Source organism: Copadichromis virginalis, unplaced genomic scaffold (genome assembly GCF_057382275.1).
Source record: "Copadichromis virginalis isolate Kocher_CV1m ecotype Utaka unplaced genomic scaffold, C_Virginalis_male_GT1.1 unmapped_scaffold_1, whole genome shotgun sequence".
NCBI classification, from domain to species: Eukaryota; Metazoa; Chordata; class Actinopteri; order Cichliformes; family Cichlidae; genus Copadichromis; species Copadichromis virginalis.
In genome coordinates, this window is record NW_028188589.1 from 3,448,820 (window position 1) to 3,476,622 (window position 27,803).

A 27,803-nucleotide genomic window follows, 5' to 3' on the forward strand; every position below is an offset into this window, starting at 1 on the left:
GCATCTAGTTACCCACTCTGGAATTAAGCCATACAGCTGTGACGAGTGTGGGAAGGGTTTTACTGAGAAGGGTTACCTAAAACAGCATCAGGTCATCCACACTGGAGAGAGACCGTTCAGCTGTGACTTGTGTGGAAAGTCTTTTTCCTTGAAGGGTTCCCTAAAAACACACCAACTCATCCACAGTGGAGTTAAAGTGCACAGCTGTGATCAGTGTGGCAGAGCTTTTACTCACAGTAGCAGCTTACAGAGGCATCTAGTTACCCACTCTGGAATTAAGGCATACAGCTGTGACGAGTGTGGGATGGAGTTTACTCTGAAGGCTTCACTAAAACAGCATCAGGTCATCCACACTGGAGAGAGACCGTTCAGCTGTGAACAGTGTGGAAAGTCTTTTTCCTTGAAGGGTTACCTAAAAACACACCAACTCATCCACAGTGGAGTTAAAGTGCACAGCTGTGATCAGTGTGGCAGAGCTTTTACTCAAAGTAGCAGTTTACAGAGGCATCTAGTTACCCACTCTGGAATTAAGGCATACAGCTGTGACATCTGTGGAAAAACTTTCAGCCAGAGAGGGAGCCGAAATGAACACCTACGCATTCACACCGGACATGATGTGTACTGCTGTGAACAGTGTGGCAAACAGTTTACAACAGACGCACAGTTACAACGACACATGTTTACCCACACTGAGGAGAGACCTTATGAATGTGACCTGTGTGAGAAGACTTTTAAATCTCCACATCACCTGAGACGACACCAACAGATCCACACCAGAAAGAGACTCTACAAGTGCAGCTACTGTAAGGTATGTATTTATTAGGGGTGCAACGATACACAAAATTCACGGTTCGGTTCGGTTCGATACTTTGGTGTCACGGTTCGATATTTTTTCGATACAAAAAATGTTCATGCCTTTTTAATTTGTCATTTATTAAACTTGTAAATATATATTTTAACTCAAAAGTACAGTTTTTAAATTTAATGTTGCTGAAACAAAAGTAATTTAAAAAATAAATATATCTCAGGGCTCTCAAAATTTCAAAATCCCTGGTAGCCCTTCGGGCAGGGACTCTTCAGTTTTTGGTAGCCCAAAATAAATGTAAGTAGCCCGAATAAAAAAGAAAGCAATTTTTTGATTGATGTTTTGTTTCCTTTACAATATTGTTGAAAAAATTGTTGAAAAACAAATTACAACATTGTATAAAAATTACAATCATCAACTCAAATACTTGGTTCTAATTGAACAGAAATTTCTATGAACTTGTAAGAACTGTGTAGGACATGAATCAGTCTGTGTCAGATCCTGAATTTGAAATTTCCACTGAAGTCACGGGTAAGAACAAGTGGAACCAAGATCAAGGCCATTTGCTTTTTGAACTTTGCAAAGACTGCTAAATTGTGCCAGTGGTAGTTCACTCTTTGCAACATAGTACGCTGTTCTAAACAGATTTTTTCAGGTTTATTTTTAGTATGTTATTTGCAATTGGTGTTTGTTCTGGGAAAGATATTGCAGACTGAGCAATAATGCATTTCTTGCATTTCTCATGGGTTCTAATGGGGGCCTTTCTTAGAATGACTGGTCCCAGTAACAAAGGCGCTTGTTGACTCAGCAATTGAAAGACATCTTTAAGAGTTCTAAACAAATGTCTGTCCTCCTCCAGAAAATCTTACAGTGGGGCAAAAAAGTATTTAGTCAGCCACCGATTGTGCAAGTTCCCCCACCTAAAATGATGACAGAGGTCAGTAATTTGCACCAGAGGTACACTTCAACTGTGAGATACAGAATGTGAAAAAAAAATCCATGAATCCACATGGTAGGATTTGTAAAGAATTTATTCGTAAATCAGGGTGGAAAATAAGTATTTGGTCAATAACAAAAATACAACTCAATACTTTGTAACATAACCTTTGTTGGCAATAGCAGAGGTCAAACGTTTACTATAGGTCTTTACCAGGTTTGCACACACAGTAGCTGGTATTTTGGCCCATTCCTCCATGCAGATCTTCTCGAGAGCAGTGATGTTTTGGGGTTGTCGCCGAGCAACACGGACTTTCAACTCCCGCCACAGATTTTCTATGGGGTTGAGGTCTGGAGACTGGCTAGGCCACTCCAGGACTTTCAAATGCTTCTTACGGAGCCACTCCTTTGTTGCCCGGGCGGTGTGTTTTGGATCATTGTCATGTTGGAAGACCCAGCCTCGTTTCATCTTCAAAGTTCTCACTGATGGAAGGAGGTTTTGGCTCAAAATCTCACGATACATGGCCCCATTCATTCTGTCCTTAACACGGATCAGTCGTCCTGTCCCCTTGGCAGAAAAACAGCCCCATAGCATGATGTTTCCACCCCCATGCTTCACAGTAGGTATGGTGTTCTTGGGATGCAACTCAGTATTCTTCGTCCTCCAAACACGACGAGTTGAGTTTATACCAAAAAGTTCTACTTTGGTTTCATCTGACCACATGACATTCTCCCAATCCTCTGCTGTATCATCCATGTGCTCTCTGGCAAACTTCAGACGGGCCTGGACATGCACTGGCTTCAGCAGCGGAACACGTCTGGCACTGCGGGATTTGATTCCCTGCCGTTGTAGTGTGTTACTGATGGTGACCTTTGTTACTTTGGTCCCAGCTCTCTGCAGGTCATTCACCAGGTCCCCCCGTGTGGTTCTGGGATCTTTGCTCACCGTTCTCATGATCATTTTGACCCCACGGGATGAGATCTTGCGTGGAGCCCCAGATCGAGGGAGATTATCAGTGGTCTTGTATGTCTTCCATTTTCTGATGATTGCTCCCACAGTTGATTTCTTCACACCAAGCTGCTTGCCTATTGTAGATTCACTCTTCCCAGTCTGGTGCAGGTCTACAATACTTTTCCTGGTGTCCTTCGAAAGCTCTTTGGTCTTGGCCATGGCGGAGTTTGGAGTCTGACTGTTTGAGGCTGTGGACAGGTGTCTTTTATACAGATGATGAGTTCAAACAGGTGCCATTCATACAGGTAACGAGTGGGGGACAGAAAAGCTTCTTACAGAAGACGTTACAGGTCTGTGAGAGTCAGAGATTTTCCTTGTTTGAGGTGACCAAATACTTATTTTCCACCCTGATTTACGAATAAATTCTTTACAAATCCTACCATGTGAATTCATGGATTTTTTTTTTCACATTCTGTCTCTCACAGTTGAAGTGTACCTCTGGTGCAAATTACTGACCTCTGTCATCATTTTAGGTGGGGGAACTTGCACAATCGGTCGCTGACTAAATACTTTTTTGCCCCACTGTATGTATGCAAACACGCATTGCAACTTCATATCTTGTGCGCGTTTTTTTTTTTTTTTTTGGACAGCGAATGCGCACCTGCGGACCACTTATGTGCAGCCCCGGTTATGTAGCTCGTCATATTGCAGCCACAGAAATTCTTTTGTCCATGAAACCATAAAGCTGCACTTTCTTTTTGCCTTATAGTCTGATTTGTCATAACTTTTCCGTTTTGTGGTAAACTTTTCTTTGGCTGTCACTTCTTCACCCTGACCTGTCTTATTTGGCTCAGCAGAACTAAAATATATATCCTGCTGCTTTTACACACACACACACACACACACATAACGCTCAGTGATTATCTGCGCGATCAACCTCTCACATGTTTAAGCTGCGGGAGATTTCACTTGTCATGTTTGCATAGTAAGCTAACGATTGATAAGATGATGTCAGAGGAATTGGTGCACAAATTATCACCACTCACAGATCAGTGCTGTCGCTCTCTATACACAGTTCGCGCGATTGCAAAGTGAAAGCAAAAAACAAGCGCAAATTCAAACGCGATTTCAATATGTCACATATTGACAGTGGCTCACCGATGCCAATGACATAATTACCCAGCTACATTTCTGAAAGAATGCAAAAGCATTGACATATATTTTTCCTTCCTACAATAGCCCGACGGGCAGGGAAGAGATAGATTTTGGTAGCCCGACTGGAAAAATCGCTAGCCCCAGGACATCGGACTAGCAATTTTGCAAGCCCTGTATCTGATTGAGGAATCACTCATCTTTGGAAAAGAGAGTTTATTACAGAGAAATGGCTCTTTCCAAAATAAAAGCTATACTATACGCTTCTTCTGGACTATATTCTCAGCAGCATATTGTAGCGGGTCAGGGCTGTTCGGGATTCTGTTTGTACAGTTATGTTTTGTTTATGTTGCCATAGTGACGGGTGACGCCCTCTCACTGCGACGGTGTGTCCTTCCGGGGTCAGAGGGCGCCCTGTGTGTTGTTGTTGCTGTGCGGTTGCCGCGCTGAGCAGTTAGCTAGCGGCAGTGTTCTTCGGCAGATGTCAATAAACGGCTGTGCTCCCTGGCTAGCTCACGGGAAGCAAGACCAAACGACACCTCCGTCTCCTCCTTGTCTGAGCTCGCCACATTGGTGTCAGAAGTGGGATGATGGTGGCACCCCATGTTCTGACCCGAGTGACTTTCCCCCCGCCGGTCGTGACCGGCTGGTGCGCCAAAAGAAGGCACCTGGACATTTGCAGGACTTTGTGTGGGGTAATGGGGTCGTCGGGGACGACTGACCCCTTAGGTTGGGGCTATGTAGCGGGTCAGGGCTGGTCGGGGTTCTGTTTGTACAGTTATGTTTTGTTTATGTTGCCATAGTGACGGGTGACGCCCTCTCGCTGCGATGGTGTGTCCTTCCGGGGTCAGAGGGCGCCCTGTGTGTTGTTGTTGCTGTGCGGTTGCCGCGCTGAGCAGTTAGCTAGCGGCAGTGTTCTTCTGCAGATGTTAATAAACGGCTGTGCTCCCTGGCTAGCTCACGGGAAGCAAGACCAAACGACACCTCAGTCTCCTCCTTGTCTGAGCTCGCCACAATATTAAACATATCAGGTCCCCATAAGGAAAATCATGTGCTAACGGCTGTCTAAATGACTCGGGTAAAGTTTGTAGCATGCATGCTTGTTGTTTTTGTCTGCTTCCACTTGTCTTTGCACTAGGATGATGTCGGCGTAAATGTGCAGTCATATTCGTTGTGTTCCCACTAGTGCTGTCAGCGTTAATCTCGTTGAAATGATGTTAACACCACAACACGGCAAATCTCCGTTAACGAGCTACCCCTGATCGCCCCGTGCGTGGGGCTAGACGGCCAACACGTTAACGAGCCAACTGCGCTGACACACTAGTTCCCACCCATGTAATTGAGCATTGCGTGGCACATCCAACATACTGTTTTACTTTAGTCCATGACACGCTTACCTTCAGGGTCATACGTCACATGAAAACCAAAATAGTTCCAAACGCCAGATCTTTTATTTATTTATTTTTTTGTCCCGTTGGGTCTTTAGCCATCAGAATTGTTGTCTTAAGGCCAAGAAAAATGCCAAGCGGATTTATTTTACCAAGTGGATCATCATGGCCTTGCCATATTGGTCCATTTGATTGACCTTTATTATAAATTAGAGATGGCACGATACCACTTTTTTATGTCCGATACCGATATCATAAATTTGGATATCTGCCGATACTGATATGAATCCGATATAGTGTTTTTTAATCAACAAAACTGTTTTTTAAATATCTTGCTGCATTTTGAAAGTCTGCAAGTTCATAATCAAGTTTAAAACAACAACTACACTAAAACTATTCTGTTATACCTGTATACAAAAAAAATATTTCATAGTTCAGCAATACTGATCAATCTAATAGGCAAGGCAAGGCAAGTTTATTTGTATAGCACAATTCAACAACAAGGTGATTCAAAGTGCTTTACAGAGACATTAGGAACAGAAACAAATAAAAAGCATGATTTAAAATTGATTAAAACAAGCAAATAAACTAACTAACTAACTAACTAATTAACAAACAAACAAACAAAACAGTATATAAAATCAAAACAGATAAAATCAGAACAGTAGATAAAATCAGTAGTTAAATGTAAGTTTTGAAATTTAAGCTTAAAGTGTGGATTTGGTGCTTTATTCAAATGCAGCTGAGAACAGGTGAGTCTTCAACCTGGATTTAAATAAACTGAGTGTTTCAGCTGATCTGAGGCTTTCTGGGAGTTTGTTCCAGATATAAGGAGCATAAAAGCTGAATGCAGCTTCTCCGTGTCTGGTTCTGACTCTGGGAACTGATAAAAGACTGGATCCAGATGACCTGAGGGATCTGGAAGGCTCATACTGGGTCAGGAGGTCACTGATGTATTTTGGTCCTAAACCATTCAGAGCTTTATAGACCAGCATCAGAACTTTAAAGTCTATCCTCTGACGGACAGGCAGCCAGTGTAAAGACCTCAGAGCTGGACTGATGTGGTCCACTTTTTTGGTCTTAGTGAGGACTCGAGCAGCAGAGTTCTGAATGAGCTGTAGTTGTCTGACTGATTTTTTTAGGTAGACCTGTAAAGATGCTGTTACAGTAATCAAGCCTACTAAAGATGAATGCATGGACTAGTTTTTCCAGGTCCTGTTGAGACATCAGATCTTTTATCCTTGAAATATTCTTGAGGTGATAGTAAGCTGACTTTGTTATTGTCTTAATGTGTTTTTCTAAGTTTAGGTCTGCATCCATCATTACACCCAAATTTCTCGCCTGGTTTGTGGTTTTTAGATGTATAGATTGAAGTTCTCTGGTGACCTGTAATCGTTTTTCTTTGGCGCCAAAGACTATTACCTCAGTTTTGTTTTTGTTTAGCTGGAGAAAATTGTGGCACAACCAGTCATTGATTTCCTCAATGCATTTACCAAGAGCATGCACAGGGCCTTGGTCTCCTGGTGACATTGTGATATATATTTGTGTGTCATCTGCATAGCTGTGATAGTTTATTTTGTTGTTGTTTATAATCTGTGCCAGTGGGAGCATGTAAATGTTAAACAGAAGGGGTCCCAAGATGGAACCTTGGGGAACTCCACATGTGATACTTGTCTGCTCAGATGTGAAGTTACCTATTGATACAAAGTATTTCCTGTTTTCTAAGTATGTTTTGAACCAGTTTAGTACAGTTCCTGAAAGACCTGTCCAGTTCTCCAGTCGTTTGAGTAATATGTTGTGGTCAACTGTATCAAATGCTGCACTGAGATCCAGTAAAACTAGGACTGACATTTTTCCACTGTCTGTATTCAGACATATGTCATTAAACACTTTGGTCAGAGCGGTTTCAGTGCTGTGGTTCTGTCTAAAACCTGACTGGAAGGCATCGTAGCAATTATTCTGTTTTAAGAAGTAATTGAGCTGTTGAGAAACTGCTTTTTCAATGATCTTACTTAAAAATGGGAGATTTGAGATCGGCCTGTAGTTGTTCATTTGTGTCTTGTCAAGATTGTCCTTTTTCAGTATAGGTTTGATTACAGCAGTTTTTAGTGATTCTGGAAACACACCAGATAATAAAGAAAAGTTGACGATCTGTAACAGGTGTGACTCTAAAGTCTTTGAGACCTTTTTGAAAAAACTTGTTGGCAGGACATCTAAACAGCAGGAGGAGGAGTTCAGTTGACCTAAGATGTCCTCCAGGTCTTTGCTGTTAATCGGGTGAACCTGTTTCATGGTGTTTAAACTGTTTTTTGGTGGACACAGTACATATCCTGGATCTGCTGTTGATGTACCAATTGCTTGTCTAATTTTTTGGATTTTTTCTGTGAAGAATTTGGCAAAGTCATTGCAGGCCATGGTCGAATGAAGTTCAGCTGCCACTGGCACAGGAGGGTTTGTTAGCCTGTCAACTGTAGAAAATAAGACCCGAGCATTATGGCTGTTTTTAGTGATGATGTCAGAGAAGTAGGACCTCCTTGCACTCCTCAGTTGTAAATTATAATTGTGAAGTTTCTCTTTATAAATGTCATAATGAACCTGGAGGTTTGTTTTTCTCCATCTGCGCTCAGCTTTCCTACACTCTCTTTTTTCATTTTTCACCAGTGTGGAGTTTCTCCATGGAGACTTTTTCCTTCCAGAGATAACCTTCACCTTAATGGGAGCAATGGTGTCCATTACATTTAACATGTTAGCATTGAAGCTATTGACGAGCTCATTGACTGACCCTCTGGACAGGTCAGGTGTTAATGGGAAGACCTGGTTAAAAATTGCACTACTGTGTTCAGTTATACACCGTTTTGTGATCACTGTTGTTGATATATTTGTGTGGGCTGAGATTTTACTTTCAAAGAAAACACAGTAATGATCAGACAGGCCCACATCAGACACAGTAACCTTTGAAATGCTCAGGCCTTTGGAGATCAGTAGGTCAAGAGTGTGTCCTCTATTATGTGTGGCCTCTGTTACATGCTGAGTCAGCCCAAAGTTGCCCAGAGTGTTACTCAGGTCTTTAGTCCCTTTGTCCTGAGGGTTGTCCACATGAATGTTAAAATCCCCAACAATAATTACACAGTCAAAATCAACACAGATCACAGACAGCAGTTCACTGAGGTCATTAAAAAAGTCTGTGCAGTATTTGGGAGGCCTGTAAACATTAAGAAACACAACTTTGGATGGGGCCTTCAGCTGTAAAGCCACATATTCAAAAGACTGAAAACTTCCAGGAGATAGCTGCTTACATTGAAATGATTCATTAAATAAGACAGCAACCCCTCCTCCTCTCCTGCTCACCCTGGCCTCACTGATAAAACTGTAGTTAGGAGGGGTCGTCTCGATGAGAACAGCTCCACTGTTACTTTGGTCCAACCAAGTTTCAGTTAAAAACATAAAATCAAGGCTGTGCTCAGTGATTAAATCATTAATTAAAAATGTTTTCCCAGCTAAAGATCTAACGTTTAATAAAGCCAACTTAAGTGTTTTAGAGGCATTACTTGTCCCCTCGTGTTTGGGAGCAGTCTGTGGCACACAAGGTATGTTTACTATGTTTAAAGATCTTTTAGAGTGCAGCTCTCTGTGTTTTGACCAGGCCACATGTCTCCTTCTGTCACCTAAAAGTACAGAGATTTTAAAACCTTCTAGTAAACAGGGTCCCAGCTTCTCCTGGGAAAAGTCACCACTGCCATAATCCTCATAGCCCGGACCCTTCACACATCACACATCAGACTGCGGAGACAGAGCGTGAAGGTGGTAAAGAGGAACTAAGGGGGGCGAGGCTGGGCAATGTGACTTCGATTGCTCTGTTGAGGGTGGGGCTCGATGGCGAACCTTTGGCCGCTCTGGTGGGGGGTTTATGGGGGACAAAAAGGGATTGGGACGGGGGGTAGATCTGAGCCCAGCATTGACCCGCTCCATCATCTCCTCAGTGAATTTCAGATGTGGGGGGGAGGGAGAAAGGGAGGGGGAGGAGGGTGATGGCCTGTCAGGGGTTTGGGGGACTGGGGAAGGTTGTGGTCCCTTGTCCTGGTCGTTGGTGTTGTTGAGAGAGTTGGAGGCAAATAGGGACCCCTTTTCTTGCCTTTCTGAGGCTCTTCCCGGGTGGGGGCAGATGGAGCTCCTCCTCAAGGTTTCTGCTGGGCTTTGTCTGTTCTTGGAGTACTGTTTGTTCCTCTTTATGAGATAACTCCTCGTTTATCTCAGCCTTGGCACCAAGCACAGATGGATGACGTATGGAATAAAACAAGTTGGAGGTTTAATAAACTTAAACCTACACCATCCTCCCTATTCTGGTATTTTAAAGAGTACTTAGCGTAAATATTAAGCAACCTAACTAATAGGGTTCCAACTCCCAGCAACAACAAAAATAAATAAATAAAAAATGGGTAACCACCCCTCACGCGCCACCCCATGATGCTTAATCGACGTAATCAACCTTAATTTGATGCAGTGTGAAAAAAAAATGCACAGAAATCAATTATTTTTCAAGAAATATTAAATAGATTCAACATCTTTCTTCAACAAAATTGCAGACTGCACAGATGGTACCTTCCCAAAGGAAAAAGTACTATAGCTTACTAGGGTATATATATTAGACTTAATAGTCACTATATACAGTAATTGACTTCTATTCATTTTACATCAAATTAAAACTTTGGGTGTCAGATAATTATTTATTAAAAGCTAGACATTTTAAATGAGAATAAGAAAGAAAAGTATGTCTTTGTGCCCCCTTTTCCCAGTTAATGCCCCCCTGGTTAAACTTTGCTAGATTCGCCCCTGCACAGTTACCAGCCGTCAGCTACGTAGAAAAAGATCCTGGTGTAGAAAGTAATATTAAATAAATTGTAACAACAGCTTATCAAGCTTAAACGTGCTGCTGTTGTTCAGCCGCTGGTTTCCTCTTTCTGGTGCAAAGTGGGCCAAAAACAAACAAGAGAGACGGACTCGCGACAGAAAAGCCGATCAGCTGATCATTGAGCAGTTTCACGATTGAAGTAGCAGCCGGAGAGCGAGAGGCAGTCGCTTGTTAAGCTTAACTTGGGAAAGCTTTACAAACATTCAGAGATGGACTTACACACTTGCTTCACTTCTCTCGGGGATAACTTTGTCGGAGATGAAATGCCAGGTTGCTAGCGAAGCTCCACATGCTATCCAGACCACCGACGGTCCCGCATGCCACAGCCGCTCTATCACGTGATGCATACTGCTCCGACGTGCTAACGTTCTGAGGCGAGTTACGGCGTGTTGCAAGTTTTGTGAGGTGCTTTCGTGATATTTAATGGATCGGATTACATTTTTTTATTTTTCTCCGATATCCGATCCAGTAATTTAGGTCAGTATCGGACCGATACCGATACGTAATATCGGATCGGTCCATCTCTATTATAAATATGAATTTATTTTATTTTCAGTTGCTACAAATGGGACAGACATGACTGGGGGATAGGACAGGGAGAAAGAATGAAAGAAAGAGAGGGAGAGAAAGAAAACCAAAGGGGAGAAGAGACGGTGAGAAGGGGTGGAAGAAAGAAAAAAAAAACACAAACAAATAAAACACCTGGGTCACCTGTATGGAGGGAAAAAAACAGAAGAGAAAGCAAACAACAAAGAGCAATATAATAAAAAAAACAGCACAATCACAATAAACTAGCTAGCCATAGATATCAATAGTTACTAAATAATAAACGATATTGTGCAGCACGCAAGATAAACAGCGCACAATGTGCTTTGAGGCAGCAGCCAAGAAAGCTGTAGTCCGCGTCTGTGAATATCCGTGTGTACACCTGTGTGCATACCTGTGTGGATCAGCATGCTTGCATTCCAAAGGTTTCTCCATGTAACGATCTGCTAGGGAGTGTGGGGAGCCACAGCCCTGTCCTCCAGGGTATGAAGCCGGTATGGAGGAGATCAAACCTCCAGACATCCAGAGGCTCCCAGAGCACAAGAGACCAAGGAAGACCAACAGAGGGGCAGCCGCGCCACTGTCCCAGTAAGAGCTGAGGAGAGTCCCAGATGAGGGCTCACTCAGCAGCCGCGGAGCAGAAGCCAGGGGGAGTTGCAGTGACGCGCCCGTGAGCTCCGCCGGCAGCCAGCCGTGCCTGAGTGACCGAGCCCCAGGCTGAGAGGCCGGGGGCACCCCACCTTCGAAGTGGCCCGAGCGAGCCCCAGGCTCCAGGCCCCGATAAGCGGCCGCCAAGGAGTGAGCCGGTGTGTACCCGGATGCCCACCCCCAAACACAAAGAACCACCAATGCACCGACACCTGAGGGAGTCCGCCACCGGCAGGGGAAATGGTGGTGGTGGAGATAGGCCTCCAAACCTTGGAGGGCCTGAGATGTCCCCAGAGATGTGGCGTCTGATACCCAACCTGACATATAGACACAGACATACAGGAACACACAGACACAAACATCCATTCCCACCCTCATGCTCTCATATGCACTTACTCCACACTCAACCAATGTGGTTGGGACATAAAGAGACGCTGTACACACTCCCCAAGCGTACTCTACGAACCAGGTCTAGGTACCCTTGCCCCTGGAGGGGGGAACTGCACCCAGACCCAGGTGGTGTTACCCTTTTCCCTGTGGTGGGGAGAGGCAGACCGCCCCGACTCCGCAGCAGCAGGGAGGCCCCACACTCCAGACTGCAGTCGGACGGCCAACTCCTCCTAGCCCCCCCGCTCCAGCAGGCCGCAGAGAATGGGGGTGAGAGAAGACTCCAAGCCTCCCTCCACCCGCATCTTTGTAGTGTTGATGCATGTGTGTTCTAAGGTGCATTTAAAACCCAGGAGGGCATGGAGCTACCTGCCAGAGAGGAGCAGGTAAGCGCATAGTCCCTCCTGCTAGCCCTCAATGTCGCACGTGTATTTAAAATTGAGAGGTGGGCAACGACGCCAGGGGTGAGGTGTACAACCCTGATGGTAATTTAGACTCCGTGTATCGTGCCCACCCCCAAGATCCTATATGTATGTGTAATGAGAGTGTGAGTAATGTGATTGTCTAAGATGTGGGATAAAATTGAGGCAGAGGCAGCCAGAAGGGGACAGAGGGGTGGGGGGTAGCCTCCTCTGCACCCTGGTGACATACCCCTACTCCAAGGCCCTGCATGTGTGGGTGGTTGTGGTGGAGCGGGAAGAGGGAGGCAGCTGGAGATGGGGAGCGAAGGAAGGGAGGGGCAGGTGACCCCTACCCGGGGCCAGCTCCCCCGCTGACCCCAGTAGGCACTCCCATACTCCGCGACCCGCCAGGGAAAGGGGGCCCAGGCCCATCCAGACCGGGACCCAGCGCAGCAGCGCCCCCCAGCCCCGGGACAGTCCACCCAACCCCACCACAGAGAAAACTGCACCCACCCCACCATCCACTCATCTTCCAGACTACATGAGACAATAGACACCCAGGCTGAGATCTTCCTCCACCTCTCCTGTATCTCCCCCTCCTGCAGAGAGTTCCTGAGGAGAGGAAAGCTCCTGCAAGGTGTGACAATCTCCCCCACCAGTTGAAGAGCCCCCCAGGTGGCTCGACGCACCAGCGGCACCCTGCGCCAGGGATGGGCCCCCATGCACCCACCCGCCCTCAACCCCGGCAACACACCAACCAGGATCCAAGGCCCCGAGGCCCGGCCAGGGCCCCAGCCCAGAGACGGAGCGCCCCCAGAACCTCACGCCCATCCCGGACCCACCCAGGGGCAGCCAGGCTACCAGGTCAGTAACCCACGTCCGTCAGCAAAGACCCTCCCTTAGCCCCGCTGCACGCAGCCACGAGGAAACAGTCACCTGAGAGCCAGAAGAGCCCCCAACCGGACATGACCGCTACCCCGGGTTGAGCCCCCCAAGGAAGATGCCTCCGGGGAACCCCCCGACGCCCTAAGCCTGTCCCTACCCCCACACCAATCACAACAGTGAAGGCGGGACCTAACTATGACCCCCCCCCACCCCCACTAGGTGATGGAGCTGATCAAAGGAGCCCAGAGCAATTGATCTGATGTGGTTGCAGAGGCTGTATCAAGACTAATGTAATCTAATAGATAATTTCTATATTGGTTAGAATTAAGATTGTTTTTATTTTTCCAGTTCATGAGGACAGTTTTCTTGGCTATGCATAGGGCAGTGAAAACCATATGGGCTATATTCTTTTCTGAAGTGACATTATCTAAGCTGCCCAACAAACACACTAAGGGGGAAGTTGGAATGTTACATTTCAGACATTTTGATAAGTCTTCACATATCTCGTGCCAAAACTTCTGCACTGGTGGACAGAACCAAAGAGCGTGAATGTAATTGTCTGGTGTATTGCCTTGACAGTGTGAGCAGTTGTTGGAAGATGTAAAGCCTATCTTGAACATCCGATGACCTGTATACTGCACTCTATGTAGTATTTTGTATTGTATTAATTGCAGACTGGGATTTTTAATCAATTTAAAGGTTTTTAAGCATACCTGAGACCAGAAGTTTTGGTCTAAACTGACTGATAAATCTGCTTCCCACTTTGCAATAGGAAGTGATATTGATTCATCTAATTTAGAAAGTGTTCTGTATATTTTAGATAATAATTTGGGGGATTTAAGAGTAAGGAAATGTGCCGCACTTGGTGGTGTTTGTAATTCAACTTGACTGAGGTTAAATTTCTTTTTTATTATGGATTTAATTTGTTGATATTCTAAAAATCTTTTCTTGTTGATCCCATATTGTGCAACTAGTCTGTCAAATGGAATAAATTCTGTTCCCTCTAATGTATGTTCTAAGTGTTTAATTCCTTTACAACTCCATTCTGGGAAATTAATCATATTATTGTTTTGTAATATGTCAGGGTTATTCCAGATAGGTGTACGTTTGCATGGGATTAATGAAGACTTCGTTATTTTTAGAAACTCCCACCATGCTGTCAGAGAAAAGCTGATGTTGATACTTTTAAAGCATTCATGTCTTTTGATGTTTGAGCTAATAAATGGTAGGTCTGAAATCTCTAGATCCTTGCATAGTGCCTGTTCAACATCTAGCCAGGGCTCATCTAAGAAGGTATGTTTTAACAATTCCGAGATGAACTGAAGCCTGTTGGCTAAGAAGTATTGGTGAAAATTAGGCAGTTCTAATCCTCCTCTATCCCTTTTTTTTGTAGCATTTTTAAGCTGATATGTGGGGGTTTATCTTTCCAAAGGAATTTGGAAATATATGAATCCAGAGATCTGAACCAATCTTGTGATGGTTTGTTAGGGATCATCAAAAATAAGTAATTTATTTTTGGCAAGATCATCATTTTTATAGTGGCGACCCTTCCCATGAGTGATATGGGTAAAGATTTCCATCTAGTCAGATCGCCTTCTACTTTCTTTAGAAGTGGGATGTGGTTTAATTTAGTTAAGTCTGAAAGCTTAGGAGAAACATTAATACCTAAATATTTAATAGTTCCGGATTGCAGTGGGGCAGAGGAAGTATTATGGAAGGAGCAGTTAATGGGGAGAACTGTAGATTTTGGCCAGTTAATTGAATAATCTGAAACTCTTGAAAACCAGTTTATTAGAGTAATTACCTCAGAGAGGTTGGTTTGTGTGTTTTGCAGAAAAAGCAACACATCATCCGCATAGAGACTGATTTTATGTTCTATGTTCTTACATTTTATGCCCTTAATTGTTGTAGCCTGTCTAAATGCTGCTGCTAGAGGTTCGATAAAAATTGCAAAAAGTGAAGGAGAGAGTGGGCATCCCTGTCTGGTGCCCCTCAGGAGACAGAAGCTGGAGGATGTCTGGTCATTTGTTCTGATACGAGCTGTTGGGGAATTGTATAATATTCTTATCCAGTTTATGAAAGAGTTTCCAAAACCAAATTTGTGTAAAGTTGCGAATAAAAATTTCCAGTTAACTCTGTCAAATGCTTTTTCTGCATCTAGAGATAATATTATGGTTTCGATGTTTTTATTGTATGAGTAGTCTATTAAATTAAGTAATCTACGAGTGTTTGTTGAGGAGTGCCGACCTTTTATGAAACCAGTTTGGTCAGGATGAATTAAGAGGGGGGTTATTTTCTCTAATCTCTTTGAGAGAGCTTTGCAGATTATTTTAAGGTCTACATTTAAAAGAGAAATTGGACGATAGCTTGAGGGAAATAAAGGGTCTTTGCCTGGTTTTAGCAGGAGACTAATATTGGCAGAATTCATGTTTGGTGGTAGTCTGCCATTTTCCTCGATTTCCTGCAACATTCCGTGGAATACTGGTGCCAGAATTGTCCAGAATTCTTTGTAGAATTCTGCAGGGAAGCCGTCTGGACCTGGAGCCTTATTATTGGGCATACTTATCAGGGCTTCCTGGAATTCACTTGGCGTCAGTGGCGAATCCAGTTCCATTGCTAGACTGTCTAGTAATTTTGGAAGAGTAAAGTTGTCAAGAAACAGGTCAATTTCATTTTTAGATGGGTTTATTTGTGGTGAGTATAAAGTTTCATAGAAATCCCTAAAAATGTTGTTTATTCTTCCAGGGTCATATATTGTGTTCCCCGATAAATCTTTAGCAGCACATATAGTTGTTTTTTTCTTTCTTTATTTTTAACTGGTTAGCTAGAAATCGACCTGATTTGTTACTGTGTTCAAAATTCTGCAAGCGAAGTCTTTGTATAAGGAATTGTGTTTTGTTTTTTTTTTATTAATAGTTTCATTTAATTCTAGTTTTGTCTTGCGTATTTTGTTCAATGTTTCCTGATCTTGGTCGCACGCGTAGGCTTCTTCTAGTGATTTGATGGTTTTTTCCTAATTCCTGAATATATTTGTTTTCTTCTTTCTTTTTGTGTGATGAGAAAGAAATTATTTTACCTCTCATCACAGCTTTCCCTGCTTCCCATAGAACAGAAGCAGATATTCCGGGAGTGTCATTAAAGTCTAAATATGAAGTCCATTCCTTTTTAAAATATTTAATAAAGTCTTCATCTTTAAGTAGTGATGTATTAAATCACCAGTTTTTACTTGGCGTAGTATTATTCTTGTGCATTAGTGTTAAAGATACAGAAGCATGATCGCTGACAGCTATAGGATGAATCTCAGTGTCTGAAATGTTGCTCAGCAGTGAGCTGCTGACCAAAAAATAATCCAGACGAGAGTAAGAGTGATGAACATGCAAGAAAAAAGTATATTCCTTACTGTTGGGGGGAAGGGAGCGCCATGCATCGCGAAGGCCAAAGTCGCTCATATACTGTTTGATTATATTTGTGGATTGCCAATTGCGCTGAGTTCCTGTTGTGTTGAGCCTATCCATTTCTTCATTTAGTCCAAGGTTGAGGTCACCGCCAAGAATGAGTGCGCAATCGAGGTGTTCAGAGAGTGTACTAAAAAATCCGTGGAAGAATGAGGGTTCATCAACATTTGGACCATATATACTTACAATACATAGTTTTTTGTTCAATATTGATAGTTTAATAATTAGAAATCTACCCTCTGGATCTATAACTGTATCGAGTACTGTAAAATTAACATTTTTATGTATTAAAATTGCTACTCCCCGTTGTCTAGAATTATAACAGGCTGCAAACACGTTAGGAAACTCAGGTGTTTTAAGTTCGTTTAAACCTGTGACAGGTCTGTGAGTTTCTTGTAATAAAACAACATCTGCCTGTAGTTTTTTAAGCTGGTTAAATATCTTTAACCTCTTTCCTCTGGTGCCAGCTCCATTTACATTCCATGTGACAAACCTCAGCATGCCCATAATTGTGTGTGTATGTCTAATGATGTACGCTGGGTGTTTCGTTTAGACAGATGGAGAGAATATGGAAACATCCCTTGTTTGTAAATAGAAAGAGAGAGAGAGAGGAAAAAAAAGTGTGGTGAGAGGCTCCATAAGTCTGACTATGTGTGTGAATATTCACTAATATGAACAAGCGTGGCTTGTGGTATGTGTCCTGCAAGTCTGTGCGTGCTGTGAGGCTGTTGTGAATGTGCTGCCGTTGAGCGGATGTGTTTGCGTGATCGTGGTGTGAAAATATGGAGAAATAGAGGGTGTTGTTTGTAGGTGAGTGGGGAAGTAGGTGAACACAGCAGTGAAAGACAAGAGAAAGAAAGAAACCACATGAACTGTGAGCAACAACAAAAAAAGGAAACGAAACAGAAACATTCCAATTAAAGTAATGACGGAGGGTGACGGTGTTATATCTGCTATGACATCCTACTGATATTACTAGGTTAAACCCATTTTAGAGGAGAAAGTGTGAATGAATAAGAAAAGAGTGTAGCGGGTTCTTATCTGGAATCAATCAATCAATCAAGCTTTTATTCGTCACATGCAGGTTGCCCTGCAGTGAAATGGGACCCCCCCCCCCCCCCCCCCCCCCCGACCGTACATATATCAGAATCAGAATCAGAATACTTTATTGATCCCTGGGGGAAATTATTTTTTGTTACAGTGCTCCATTTTAAACCAACATTAAGACAAGACAGACAATACACTAACTAAGAATAGTACAATATATACATATATATACATACATACATACATAAGTCACTCATAAATAAATAGTTGGAAAAGAAACGTGTAGTTGTAGCAGCAAACAGTGTGTTAAGTGGATGCGTTGTACAGGGAGATGGCCACAGGCAGGAATGATTTCCTGTGTCGTTCAGTGGTGCTTTTCGGTAATCTCAGTCTCTCACTGAACGTGCTCCTGTGACTGACCAGCATGTCATGGAGTGGGTGGGAGGTGTTATCCAACATTGTCTTTATCTTGGACAGCATCCGCCTCTCCGACACCACCTTGAGGGAGTCCAGCTCCATCCCCACAACATTGCTGGCCTTACGGATTAGTTTATTAAGTCTGTTGGCATCTGCGACCCTCAGCCTGCTCCCCCAGCATGCAACAGCATAGAGGATCGCACTGGCCACAACAGACTCATAGAAAATCCTCAGCATTTTCTGGCAGATGTTGAAGGACCTCAGTCGCCTCAAAAAATAGAGACGACTCTGGCCCTTCCTGTAAAGTGCTGTGGTGTTTTTAGCCCAGTCCAGTTTATTGTCAATGTGTACTCCAAGGTATTTATAGTCCTCCACAATGTCAACACTGACCCCCTGAATTGAAACAGGGGTCAAGTGTTTCCTGGTCTTCCTGAAGTCCACGATCAGTTCCTTGGTCTTTGCCACGTTGAGCTGCAGATGATTCTGCTCACACCACGTGACAAAGGAGTCGACCACAGCCCGGTACTCTGTCTCATCATCCCTGCTGATGCATCCAACCACCGCAGAGTCATCAGAGAACTTCTGAAGATGGCAGGTCTCTGTGCAGTGGCTGAAGTCTGTGGTGTAGAGGGTGAAGAGGAAGGGGGAGAGGACAGTCCCCTGTGGTGCCCCTGTGTTGCTGATCACCTTGTCAGACACACACTGTGGGAGACGTACATATTGTGGTCTTCCTATCAGGTAATCAACAATCCAGGACACCAGAGAAGCATCCACCTGCATCGCTGCTAACTTATCACCCAGGAGGGTCGGCCTGATGGTGTTGAAAGCACTGGAAAAGTCAAAAAACATGACCCTCACAGTGCTCGCCGGCTGGTCCAGATGGGTGTAGACACGATTGAGCAGGTAGATGATGGCGTCCTCAGTTCCGAGACGAGGCTGATAAGCGAACTGAAGGGGATCCAGGTGTGGTCTTACTATGGGTCGCAGCTGGTCCAGGATGAGCCTTTCCAGGGTCTTCATGATGTGGGAGGTCAATGCCACGGGCCTGTAATCCTGGGGGCCACTGGGACGTGGCGTCTTTGGTACAGGGACGAGGCATGATGTCTTCCACATCACCGGGACCCTCTGCAGACTCAGACTCAGCATAAACAGTTTATGAAAGACTCCACACAGCTGGGGGGCACAGGTCTTGAGGACAAGGGGACTCACTCCGTCTGGTCCAGCAGACTTGCCTGAGTGAAGTCTCCTCATTTGCATCTCAACCTGGTATTGAGTGAAGGTGATGGGTGGGGGAGGGGTGTCAGGACTCTCACAGGAGGCAACATGTGAAGAGAGAGGCTGGCACAGTGGTGTGGCTCTGGATTCCAGGCTGACTACAGGTGAGGTTGTGGGGGTGGGAGCAGACACTGTGGTGTCAAATCTATTGAAAAACAGATTCAACTCATTGGCTCTATTCTCACCTCCCTCAGTTCCCCTGCTGTTGGTTGGCCTGAATCCAGTGATGGTCTTCATGCCCCTCCACACCTCTCTCATGCTGTTCTGCTGGAGTTTCCACTCCAGCTTCCTCCTGTAATTGTCCTTAGCCTCTCTGATCTTGTCCTTTAGTAACACCTGGATCTTCCTCACCTCCTCTTTGTTGCCCCCTCTGAAAGCCCTCTTCTTGTTGTTGAGGAGGGCTTTGATGTCCTTAGTCACCCACGGCTTGTTATTTGGGTAACAATGAACAGTCTGAGCTGGAACAATGGAGTCGGTGCAGAAAGTTATGTAGTCTGTGATACACTCAGTAAGCCCATTGATGTCCTCGGCGTGAGGCTCACAGAGTGTTTCCCAGTCGGTCACCTCGAAACAGCCCTGTAGTTCTGCTAAGGCCTCCTCTGACCACCTCCTGACAGTCCTGGTGGTCACAGGTTCCCTCCTCACAATTGGCACATAGCGGGGGGTGAGGTGAATCAGGTTATGATCTGACCTACCAAGTGGGGGGAGGGAGGAGGAGCTGTATGCATCCTTGACGTTAGCATACAGTAAGTCTAAAGTTTTCTCTCCCCTGGTGGGACAGTCCACATATTGTTTGAATGTTGGTAGTGTATTGTCCAGTGATACATGGTTGAAGTCACCCGAGATCACAATAAAGGCACTCGGGTGCTGAGTCTGTAGCCGAGCTATGGCAGAGTGGATAGTGTCACATGCAGCTGTGGGGTTAGCAGAGGGGGGAACATAGACAGCCACCAAGATGACGTGAGAGAATTCCCTGGGTAAATAATACGGCCTGAGTCCAACAGCACACAGTTCAGTGTCCGGGCAACAAATCCTTTCTTTGATTGTTATGTTGGCAGGGTTACACCACCGGTTGTTAACTAAAACAGCAAGCCCACCTCCTTTACGCTTACCGCTAGCGATGCTGTCCCTGTCCGCCCGAACAGTGTGGAAGCCTTCCACGGAAGCATTCTCATCGGGAATGTCCTGGTGCATCCATGATTCGGTGAAACACATCAGGCTACACTCTCGGTATTCCCTCTGACTCCGTACCAGTGCTGAGAGCTCGTCGATTTTAATTGCCAACGATCGCACATTACCCATCACGATAGACGGCAGACACGGTTTAAACCTCCTCCTCGCTTCGAGCCTCCGCTGTCTCACCGTCACCTTTTTTCTTCTCTTCTGTCCTTGACCTCTGCATCCCCGATGTGTTTTCCTCCAAATTTCAGCTGGTACTTCTGCGGGCCTGGCCAGCGAGCCGGCCGGCATCAGGGCGATCAGCTGATCTCTGGAGTAAACAGTCCGTGCGTGTAGGAGATGTGCCGCGGTCCCGTTCCTTGATAAAAGTAACAGTTCCACGGCCACCAGAAGAACAAAAACTCTCTCAATCCACATGATTGAGTAAGAGATAGAAAACGGAGGAAAATACAAGTCAGGAAAAAAAAGAATACGTAAGGAAAAAAAAGCTAAACTAAGAGAAAAGCAGGAGCGACTGTAACAGGCTGCACGCTGGTTGGCGCATGCGCACTAATATAACACAAACATTACATGGGGATACAGGTCGGAGATTGGTAGAATCAGAAAAACATTGAAATATACACTACAGTGGGGAAAGTACAAGAGGAAAAAAAGAGACCCCTACTCATGCTATGATTCCATGGTAGGACAGCATGAGAACAGGAAACAAAAAAACTCCTCTGCACAAAAAGCACATAAATGTCCACAGCACAACATTGTGAAGACATGACAAGCCACAGGGGTGGGAGGGGGGTGAGGGGTAATCCGAAGCGAACACAGCAGCCGCCCCGCACAGCGCTACCATTCCAGCGCGGCACGCAGACCCGCCGTGTTCCCTCGCAGGAAACAAGCATCGAAGGCGTTGGGAAGGGAGGGGGGATGAGTGCGTGCTTATCAGTGTAAGTGTATGTGTGTGCGTGTCCATAGTTCAGCTGAGACAGTGTCCTTCGGCCTATCAGGCTAAGTAAACAGTCCTCCAGCCGATCCAGGTGTCCTTCATGGGATGGGAAGAATAGTCATCACACAGTCGTTATCAGGGAGTTGTTTTGGTGGGCTCCAGCCTTGGGCCTGAGCAGCTGGCGCCGTGGTGTCCAAATGTAGAATATTGTTGATTTCTCCTTTATGCGAGCAGCGAATTTAGCACTCTGACACTGGGGCCTCGATTTCCCGTTGGAGAGCCGCGAGCCTCCCCATGATGGTATCAAGCTTCTGTTCCGTGGTGTTCTCGTTCTTTTGGTTCTGAGACCCCACAGCTGCAGTGAACCGTTCTGCGATGTTATCCAACTTTCGCTCAAGGGTGTTATTGTGAGCAGGCCCCTCTCTGATGTATCCCATCATACGCTCAATGGTGTTAGTTTGAGTCTTCACGGCAGCTGTAAGCGTCTCCAAGGTGTTAACCATGCTGCGTTCGGTGTGGGAGGCCGCGCCTCGTCCCATCGCTTCAATTCCAGCGGTCAGCTTAGGGGGGGTTTGAACAGCTGATTCCGCTCTCTTATTTCTCCGATAAGTCAGGGCCAAGCCAGCTCCGATCAGCAAGAACCCTGTTATCATGGTTCCGAATAGGTAAATATCCTCAGCGTCCTCGATAGACAGTCCCGCCAGGCACAAGATCCTCCAGGTCTGCCACCCATCCATCGTGTATCCGGCAGGGAAAGTCCCTCCAGGGCACTCGGGCTCTCCCGAGCCCAGACTTCTCGTTGAGAAGAGGGTGTCAATAGCATTCAGAGACCAGTTGATCAAATCCATAATTCTCTGTTAGGTTTTAGAGAACAACAGTGAGAGACTGTTCGAGGGAAAAATAGTGCACGCGAGACAAGACAGGACACAAGAGGCTAAGCAGGGAAGATAAGGGGAAGGAGGAGAGGAGAAAAGTGCGACCGCCTTCACCGAGAGCCAAGAAAGAGAGTCAATATAACCACGGTGTGGTGCCGGGGTCGGTAGAGCTGTCCGTCCACGGCGATGACAGCACGGGAGCCTTTCTGGATGAAGCTACGTCGAACTGGGAACAGGACCTTGCATCGTTCCAGGATCTCTTTGGGGAACTGGTCGTTCACGCTGAAGTCCGTTCCTTTCAGCTCTCTGCCGCAACTCTTCACCTGTTCCTTCTGTTTGAATTGACCGAATTTGGCCACAATAGGCCGTGGTCTCCCGGTCCGCGACCTCACGCCCCCCAAGCGATGTACTCTATGGAAGTCGATGTTCTTTACGGTGTCCTCCGGCAGCTTCAGGTGGATTTTAATGAAGCTGTTCACCGTTGCCTCCGCGTCCTCTCCGGCAGATTCTGGAATACCAGAAAACACAAGATTATCTCTCATGCTACGGGCTTGTAGATCGATAACGGACTCTTTTATTTTTTTATTTTCAATGTTCAGCTGGGTCACGTTATCGGTGAGAGATTTGACCAACTCCCGTAGAGTGGTATTTTCAGCGGCAAGCGTTTCCACCTGCTGCTGGCTGAATTCCAGGGATTCTCTCAGAGATTTAAATTCCCGGTGTAAAATCTCCACCAGGGACAGCCTCGCATTGAAACTGGACAATCGCTTGTCGATTGACTCCAGGATGTCTACGATGTCTTTGCCGGCGGGCAATGTTGTACCGGGGGAGTCTGCCGGGCGACATCTCTTCGATGACGGCGTCTCAATTTTGGTCGGGGAGGATGCACTGAGGGCCTTCTTCATTACTAAATCTTGAAAACAGCGGTCGATGTAATCTTGGAGAGCGTCTAAACACCCCCCGTTGTCCTCCAGGGTGTTAGAGATGATAGAACAGATGTTGTTAGTTATATGACAATTGATTAGTATATTTGGTAATACTGAAGCTTGAAAAACCTTTGTTAAACTCTATGCTACCATTTGCTTTTTTTTTTTTTTCCGCCAATTCTCCGGCGTCTGACGTCACCTACAACATGGGTCGCTTACCTTACTCGTCACTTCCGTCACTTACTTTCCAAACGCCAGATCTGAATGAGGGTGGGGGAGGTTCAATTTGCCATGTTGCAAGGAGAGCTTAACTTCTGTCTCGCTAGCTTGCTCTGCACTCTTCATTCTGGCAATGCTGTCTGTGTTGAACGCTCAGTGGATCTGCGTTCGACAGTGCAGCCTAGGCGGAGTAGTCGAAAGCAGATTCACTGAGCGCTCAACACAGACAGCATTGTCAGACGGAAAGTTGATAAAATAAATTACAAATTTTGTATTGTTCGATACATATGCGTACGAACCAAAAGCACTGTATCGAACGGTTCAATATCGATGCGAGTATCGTTGCACCCCTAGTATTTATATTGTTATCTTGTCATTTTAGCCTGACTGTTTGGAACAACTCTGCTCATTAAACTGTGTTAGCATGTTAGCAATTCTACTGCATGGAAAAGCAGCTCTGAGTGATTATTCAGATTTTCCTTTCAGTTATGATTTTAGTATTACTGTAGTATTATGGTGGTAGTATTGTAGTTATTGCAGCCCAGTAAACTGAGTGTGTTAACTGAAACAGTCAAATGTAGTTGGACGTCTGCAGAGATGCTCTTTATTTCAGGCGACGTTCAGGATACAAATGTTGAAGGACTGACTTACACTGTCTTTGTGTCTTTGTTTAGAAGCAGAGCGACACAGATGGATCCAGTTCTCAACCCTGTCATCACTGTGGTGGTGGGAAAGACTTTCATTGTGACCTCTGTGGAAAAACTTTCAATCAGCAAAAGACCCTAAAAGTACATCAACATAGACACACTGGAGACAAACTGAAATACTGCAAAGAATGTGGGAGAAGCTTCACCACAACAAGTGAGTTAAAACGACATGAACTGATTCACAGTGGGGTTAAAAAGCACCTCTGTGATCAGTGTGGGTCATCCTTCACCACTGCAAGGGACCTTAAATCACACAAACAAGTCCACACAGGAGAGAAACCACACAAGTGCAGACACTGTGAGAGAAGCTTCTCACATTCAGGTAATCGTAACAGTCATGAACGTGCACACATGGAAGGAAACTACAGCTGTGACCAGTGTGACAAGAGCTTCAGGAATCTCAGTTCATACTCTGAACACAAACGATCCCACGTTACTAATAAACTGTTTCACTGTTACCAATGTGCCCAAACATTCACCTCATTGTCTGCTCTGTGCAAACATCAGCGCGATCACTCAGGGCTGAAATCACTCCCATCACTGGATCACAGTGAATCTGAAGACACAGAAAGATCCTCTGGTTTCTGTGTCAGACTCAAAAAGCTTGAGATCAGGCTCCACAGAGTTCAGATAGAATCATTTAAACTTGTGTTGAACTGAACTGGTTGCTGGGCTGAACTTCTACATAATACAGATCTACATGGGATCTTCTTTTCTGTTTTTTACTGAGTCAGTTTTGTCCTTTTTTCTCTGTCCTGGTTTTGCTCGCCTGTAAATGATTGAAACTCAGTCAAATAGTTCATTGTTCTCCAGCAAAACGTTTTGGAAACTCATGTTTAACCTTTAAAACTCTGACATGTTTTAGCACACAAGGCTTCATCGGGGAGTTCACTCATGATTGGACCATGAGAATAAAGGTTTTTAGTGGTTTTATTATAAAGGTTTTATTATTATATAACAATGTTAATAATAATATCAATAACATTGAGGCACATTGTGTGGAGGAGGTTCAGTCATATCCTGATCATCCAGACAGATTTGATGGTTTTTATCCTCACCTGCTGTGTAGAAATGGTCTGACTGGTTGCTGTTACTGGGAGGTCGAGTGGAGAGGAAGAGTTTATATATCAGTGAGTTACAGAAGCATCAGAAGGAAAGGAGGCAGAGACTGTGTGTTTGGAAACAATGATCAGTCCTGGAGTCTGAGCTGCTCTGATGATGGTCCTCGTTATGTCAGGCACAATAAAATAAAAACATCCATCTCCTCCTCCTCCTCCTCCTCCGTCTCTAACAGAGCAGCAGTGTATGTGGACTGTCCTGCTGGCACTCTGTCCTTCTACAGAGTCTCCTCTGACACTCTGATCCACCTCCACACCTTCAACACCACATTCACTCAAACTCTTTATCCTGGGTTTATGGTCTGGTCTGGTTCCTCAGTGTCCCTGTGCTGAGTGGAGTGTAAAGAGTGTCTCCTGTTACAGAAACACTCTGACTGTTGAACAGATAGTTCAGTCTGTACATGTCTGTCTCTTTCACTCACAAACACGTTTTCAGATTCATGGATTCAATCAGTTGATGTTTGAAACTCTTCTAAATGATTCCTTGTAAACTTCTTCCTCTTCAGTCACAAACAAACAGGAAGTGATGTCACATGTGTTCCTGTCCACACAGCAGAATGAGTCTATTGCTGACAGTGATGTACAAACAGAGTGAGCATTTCTGAGGCCCAAAATAAACTGAGTAGTTCACTGAATGAACAATGGACTGTGAGCTCAGTTCCTTCATCATTAGTATGGATTATATATGTATATGTATTATATTAGTATCATATATATCAGGTGCTGCTGCTTTCAGTCATTGTGCAAATGTGCTGTTTGTAAGCTTGTAAAGCTGCAGTCAGCTGAGACTGAAGAAGTCACCTGATCAGTGAGCAAACGTTTCTGAAAACGTCCAGATGAACAGAATCAACTTTTTGGGATCAGCCAGCAATGCAGCATCATTGTTGTTCAGCTTCAGAGGTTTGCAGGAATGAACTGATGACCAGAAACAGCTGCAAAGTCCAAGAAAATACCAGCTGGAGTTCAGCTGCATTTGAAGAAGTCAAAGAAAAGTAAGGATGGCAAAGGGCGACGTTTTCTTCCAAAGAGCTGCAAACATGGTCGACGCCTCATTAGAAGAATCATCTGGACATTTGTGAGGAACTCTAACCAAGAAAGCAACGTCACACAGATCCAACAGACAGTTTCCATGACTGCAAGTGTTCAGTGGAAAAATGCTACATTGCATTATTGCATCCTCTCACCACAGGAGGCGCTGTTGGCACCACTGATTGCTGATCAGCTGTTCTCTGATGATCTGATTGATACTGTGAATAACGGGACTCACTGAACTCTGTGACACAGTGAAGATTACAGAGTTTAACTTCAACATCTGACTGACGTCACACAGACAGAAGGATCAACCAGTGAGGCACAGAACACAGTTACTGGAGATACTGGATCAGCTCCATGTGAACCTCTGATGGAGAAGCTGCTGAGCCAGAGAAACATCAGGACATGACAGCAGCTGCACTTATCTAACAACATGTAGCAGAGCTGATCTATGTTAGAGGATCTATCACAGCAGCTGAAGCCAAAGTCCAACACTGGATACCAGCTGAGCCTGTGCTGAGTGTAGTGTTACAGGAAAAGGGCAGAAACACTGGTAGCTCCCAGTGATGCTGACTGGGGCACAGAGCTGAATGATGCAGCATCAGGACACTGTTTCAGTCTGACTGACAGAGAAACCTGTAGCTGTATCTACATGTGAGGCAGAGGCCACACAAGCAGCTTTCTATGTTTCACAGTGACTGAGATCTTCAGTGGGGGTGGACATGCTCCTGTACAGACCTCTGAGGAGAACCAAGGTGCAGTCAAAGAGTCCAGTCTGTCCTCACAGATGTGAACATGTGCTTTCATCAGGTCTGCTGTCAGCTAGCAGGCTCACATCAGAATCACTGTTCCTGAAAAACACAGTCTGTGTGACATCATCAGTCAGCTGATGGTCCCAGATCTGAATGGTTTCTGTCTCTACTGAGGAAGTCAGAGAATATCACTGAGGTGTGGATCAGGTCTGAGTGAGCTGTGGAGGGACAGCTTTAAACAGTCCACAGGTCTCACGTCCTGCTCAGTCTGGTAGCAGATACCTCGTATTGTTCCAGATGTGCTGACATCAGCAGCAGCAGCACAGCTGTGTGATACCATGAATCTCAGTTATTGATCCAACACACAGTAAATACAAAGATGAGGATTTCTGAGAGTAATCATTATGAGTCTGAACACATGATCACTGAAAGTTAGTCTCCACAATAATAAGCTAACACAAGCAAACACAGCTTTCAGCTCTTATTTTGAAACTGGCTTATTTAGAGAGCTGTGATGTGAGCGTGCCTGGCTCTGAGGCACTTGGGTCAGCCTCTGTTGTTTAGAAGTGTTACAGACTGTGAATGACACAGACCTGTCAGTTTCCATGTTTGTCTGTAACACAGCTCAGGGCTCCATGCTGAACGCATCCATCCAGTGTTATTGATCCAGGACTGATACCAGCATTGGGATCAATACTACAACACACAATCACATGTGTCCACGTGATGTGTTTGACCAGCTTTATTCATTAATGATCAATCAGCTTATTTACTGCATCTGAGTCCAGCTTCATTTAAATGATCCAACCATGAAAATGACATCAGTCCTACAGAAGCACTTCATGCTAACAGGAA

At 44.9% G+C, this 27,803-nt stretch overlaps 1 protein-coding gene across 1 annotated transcript; it reads left to right on the top strand.

Annotated features, from left to right (window-relative positions):
• The first annotated feature begins 183 nt into the window (after positions 1 to 183).
• LOC146679564 (uncharacterized) lies at positions 184 to 26,798 on the top strand. The gene is made up of 2 exons (XM_085450239.1): positions 184 to 808; positions 24,014 to 26,798. The coding sequence occupies exons 1-2, from the start codon at positions 305 to 307 to the stop codon at positions 24,704 to 24,706; spliced, it is 1,197 nt and encodes a 398-aa protein (XP_085306365.1). The 5' UTR covers positions 184 to 304; the 3' UTR covers positions 24,707 to 26,798.
• The last annotated feature ends 1,005 nt before the right edge of the window (positions 26,799 to 27,803 follow it).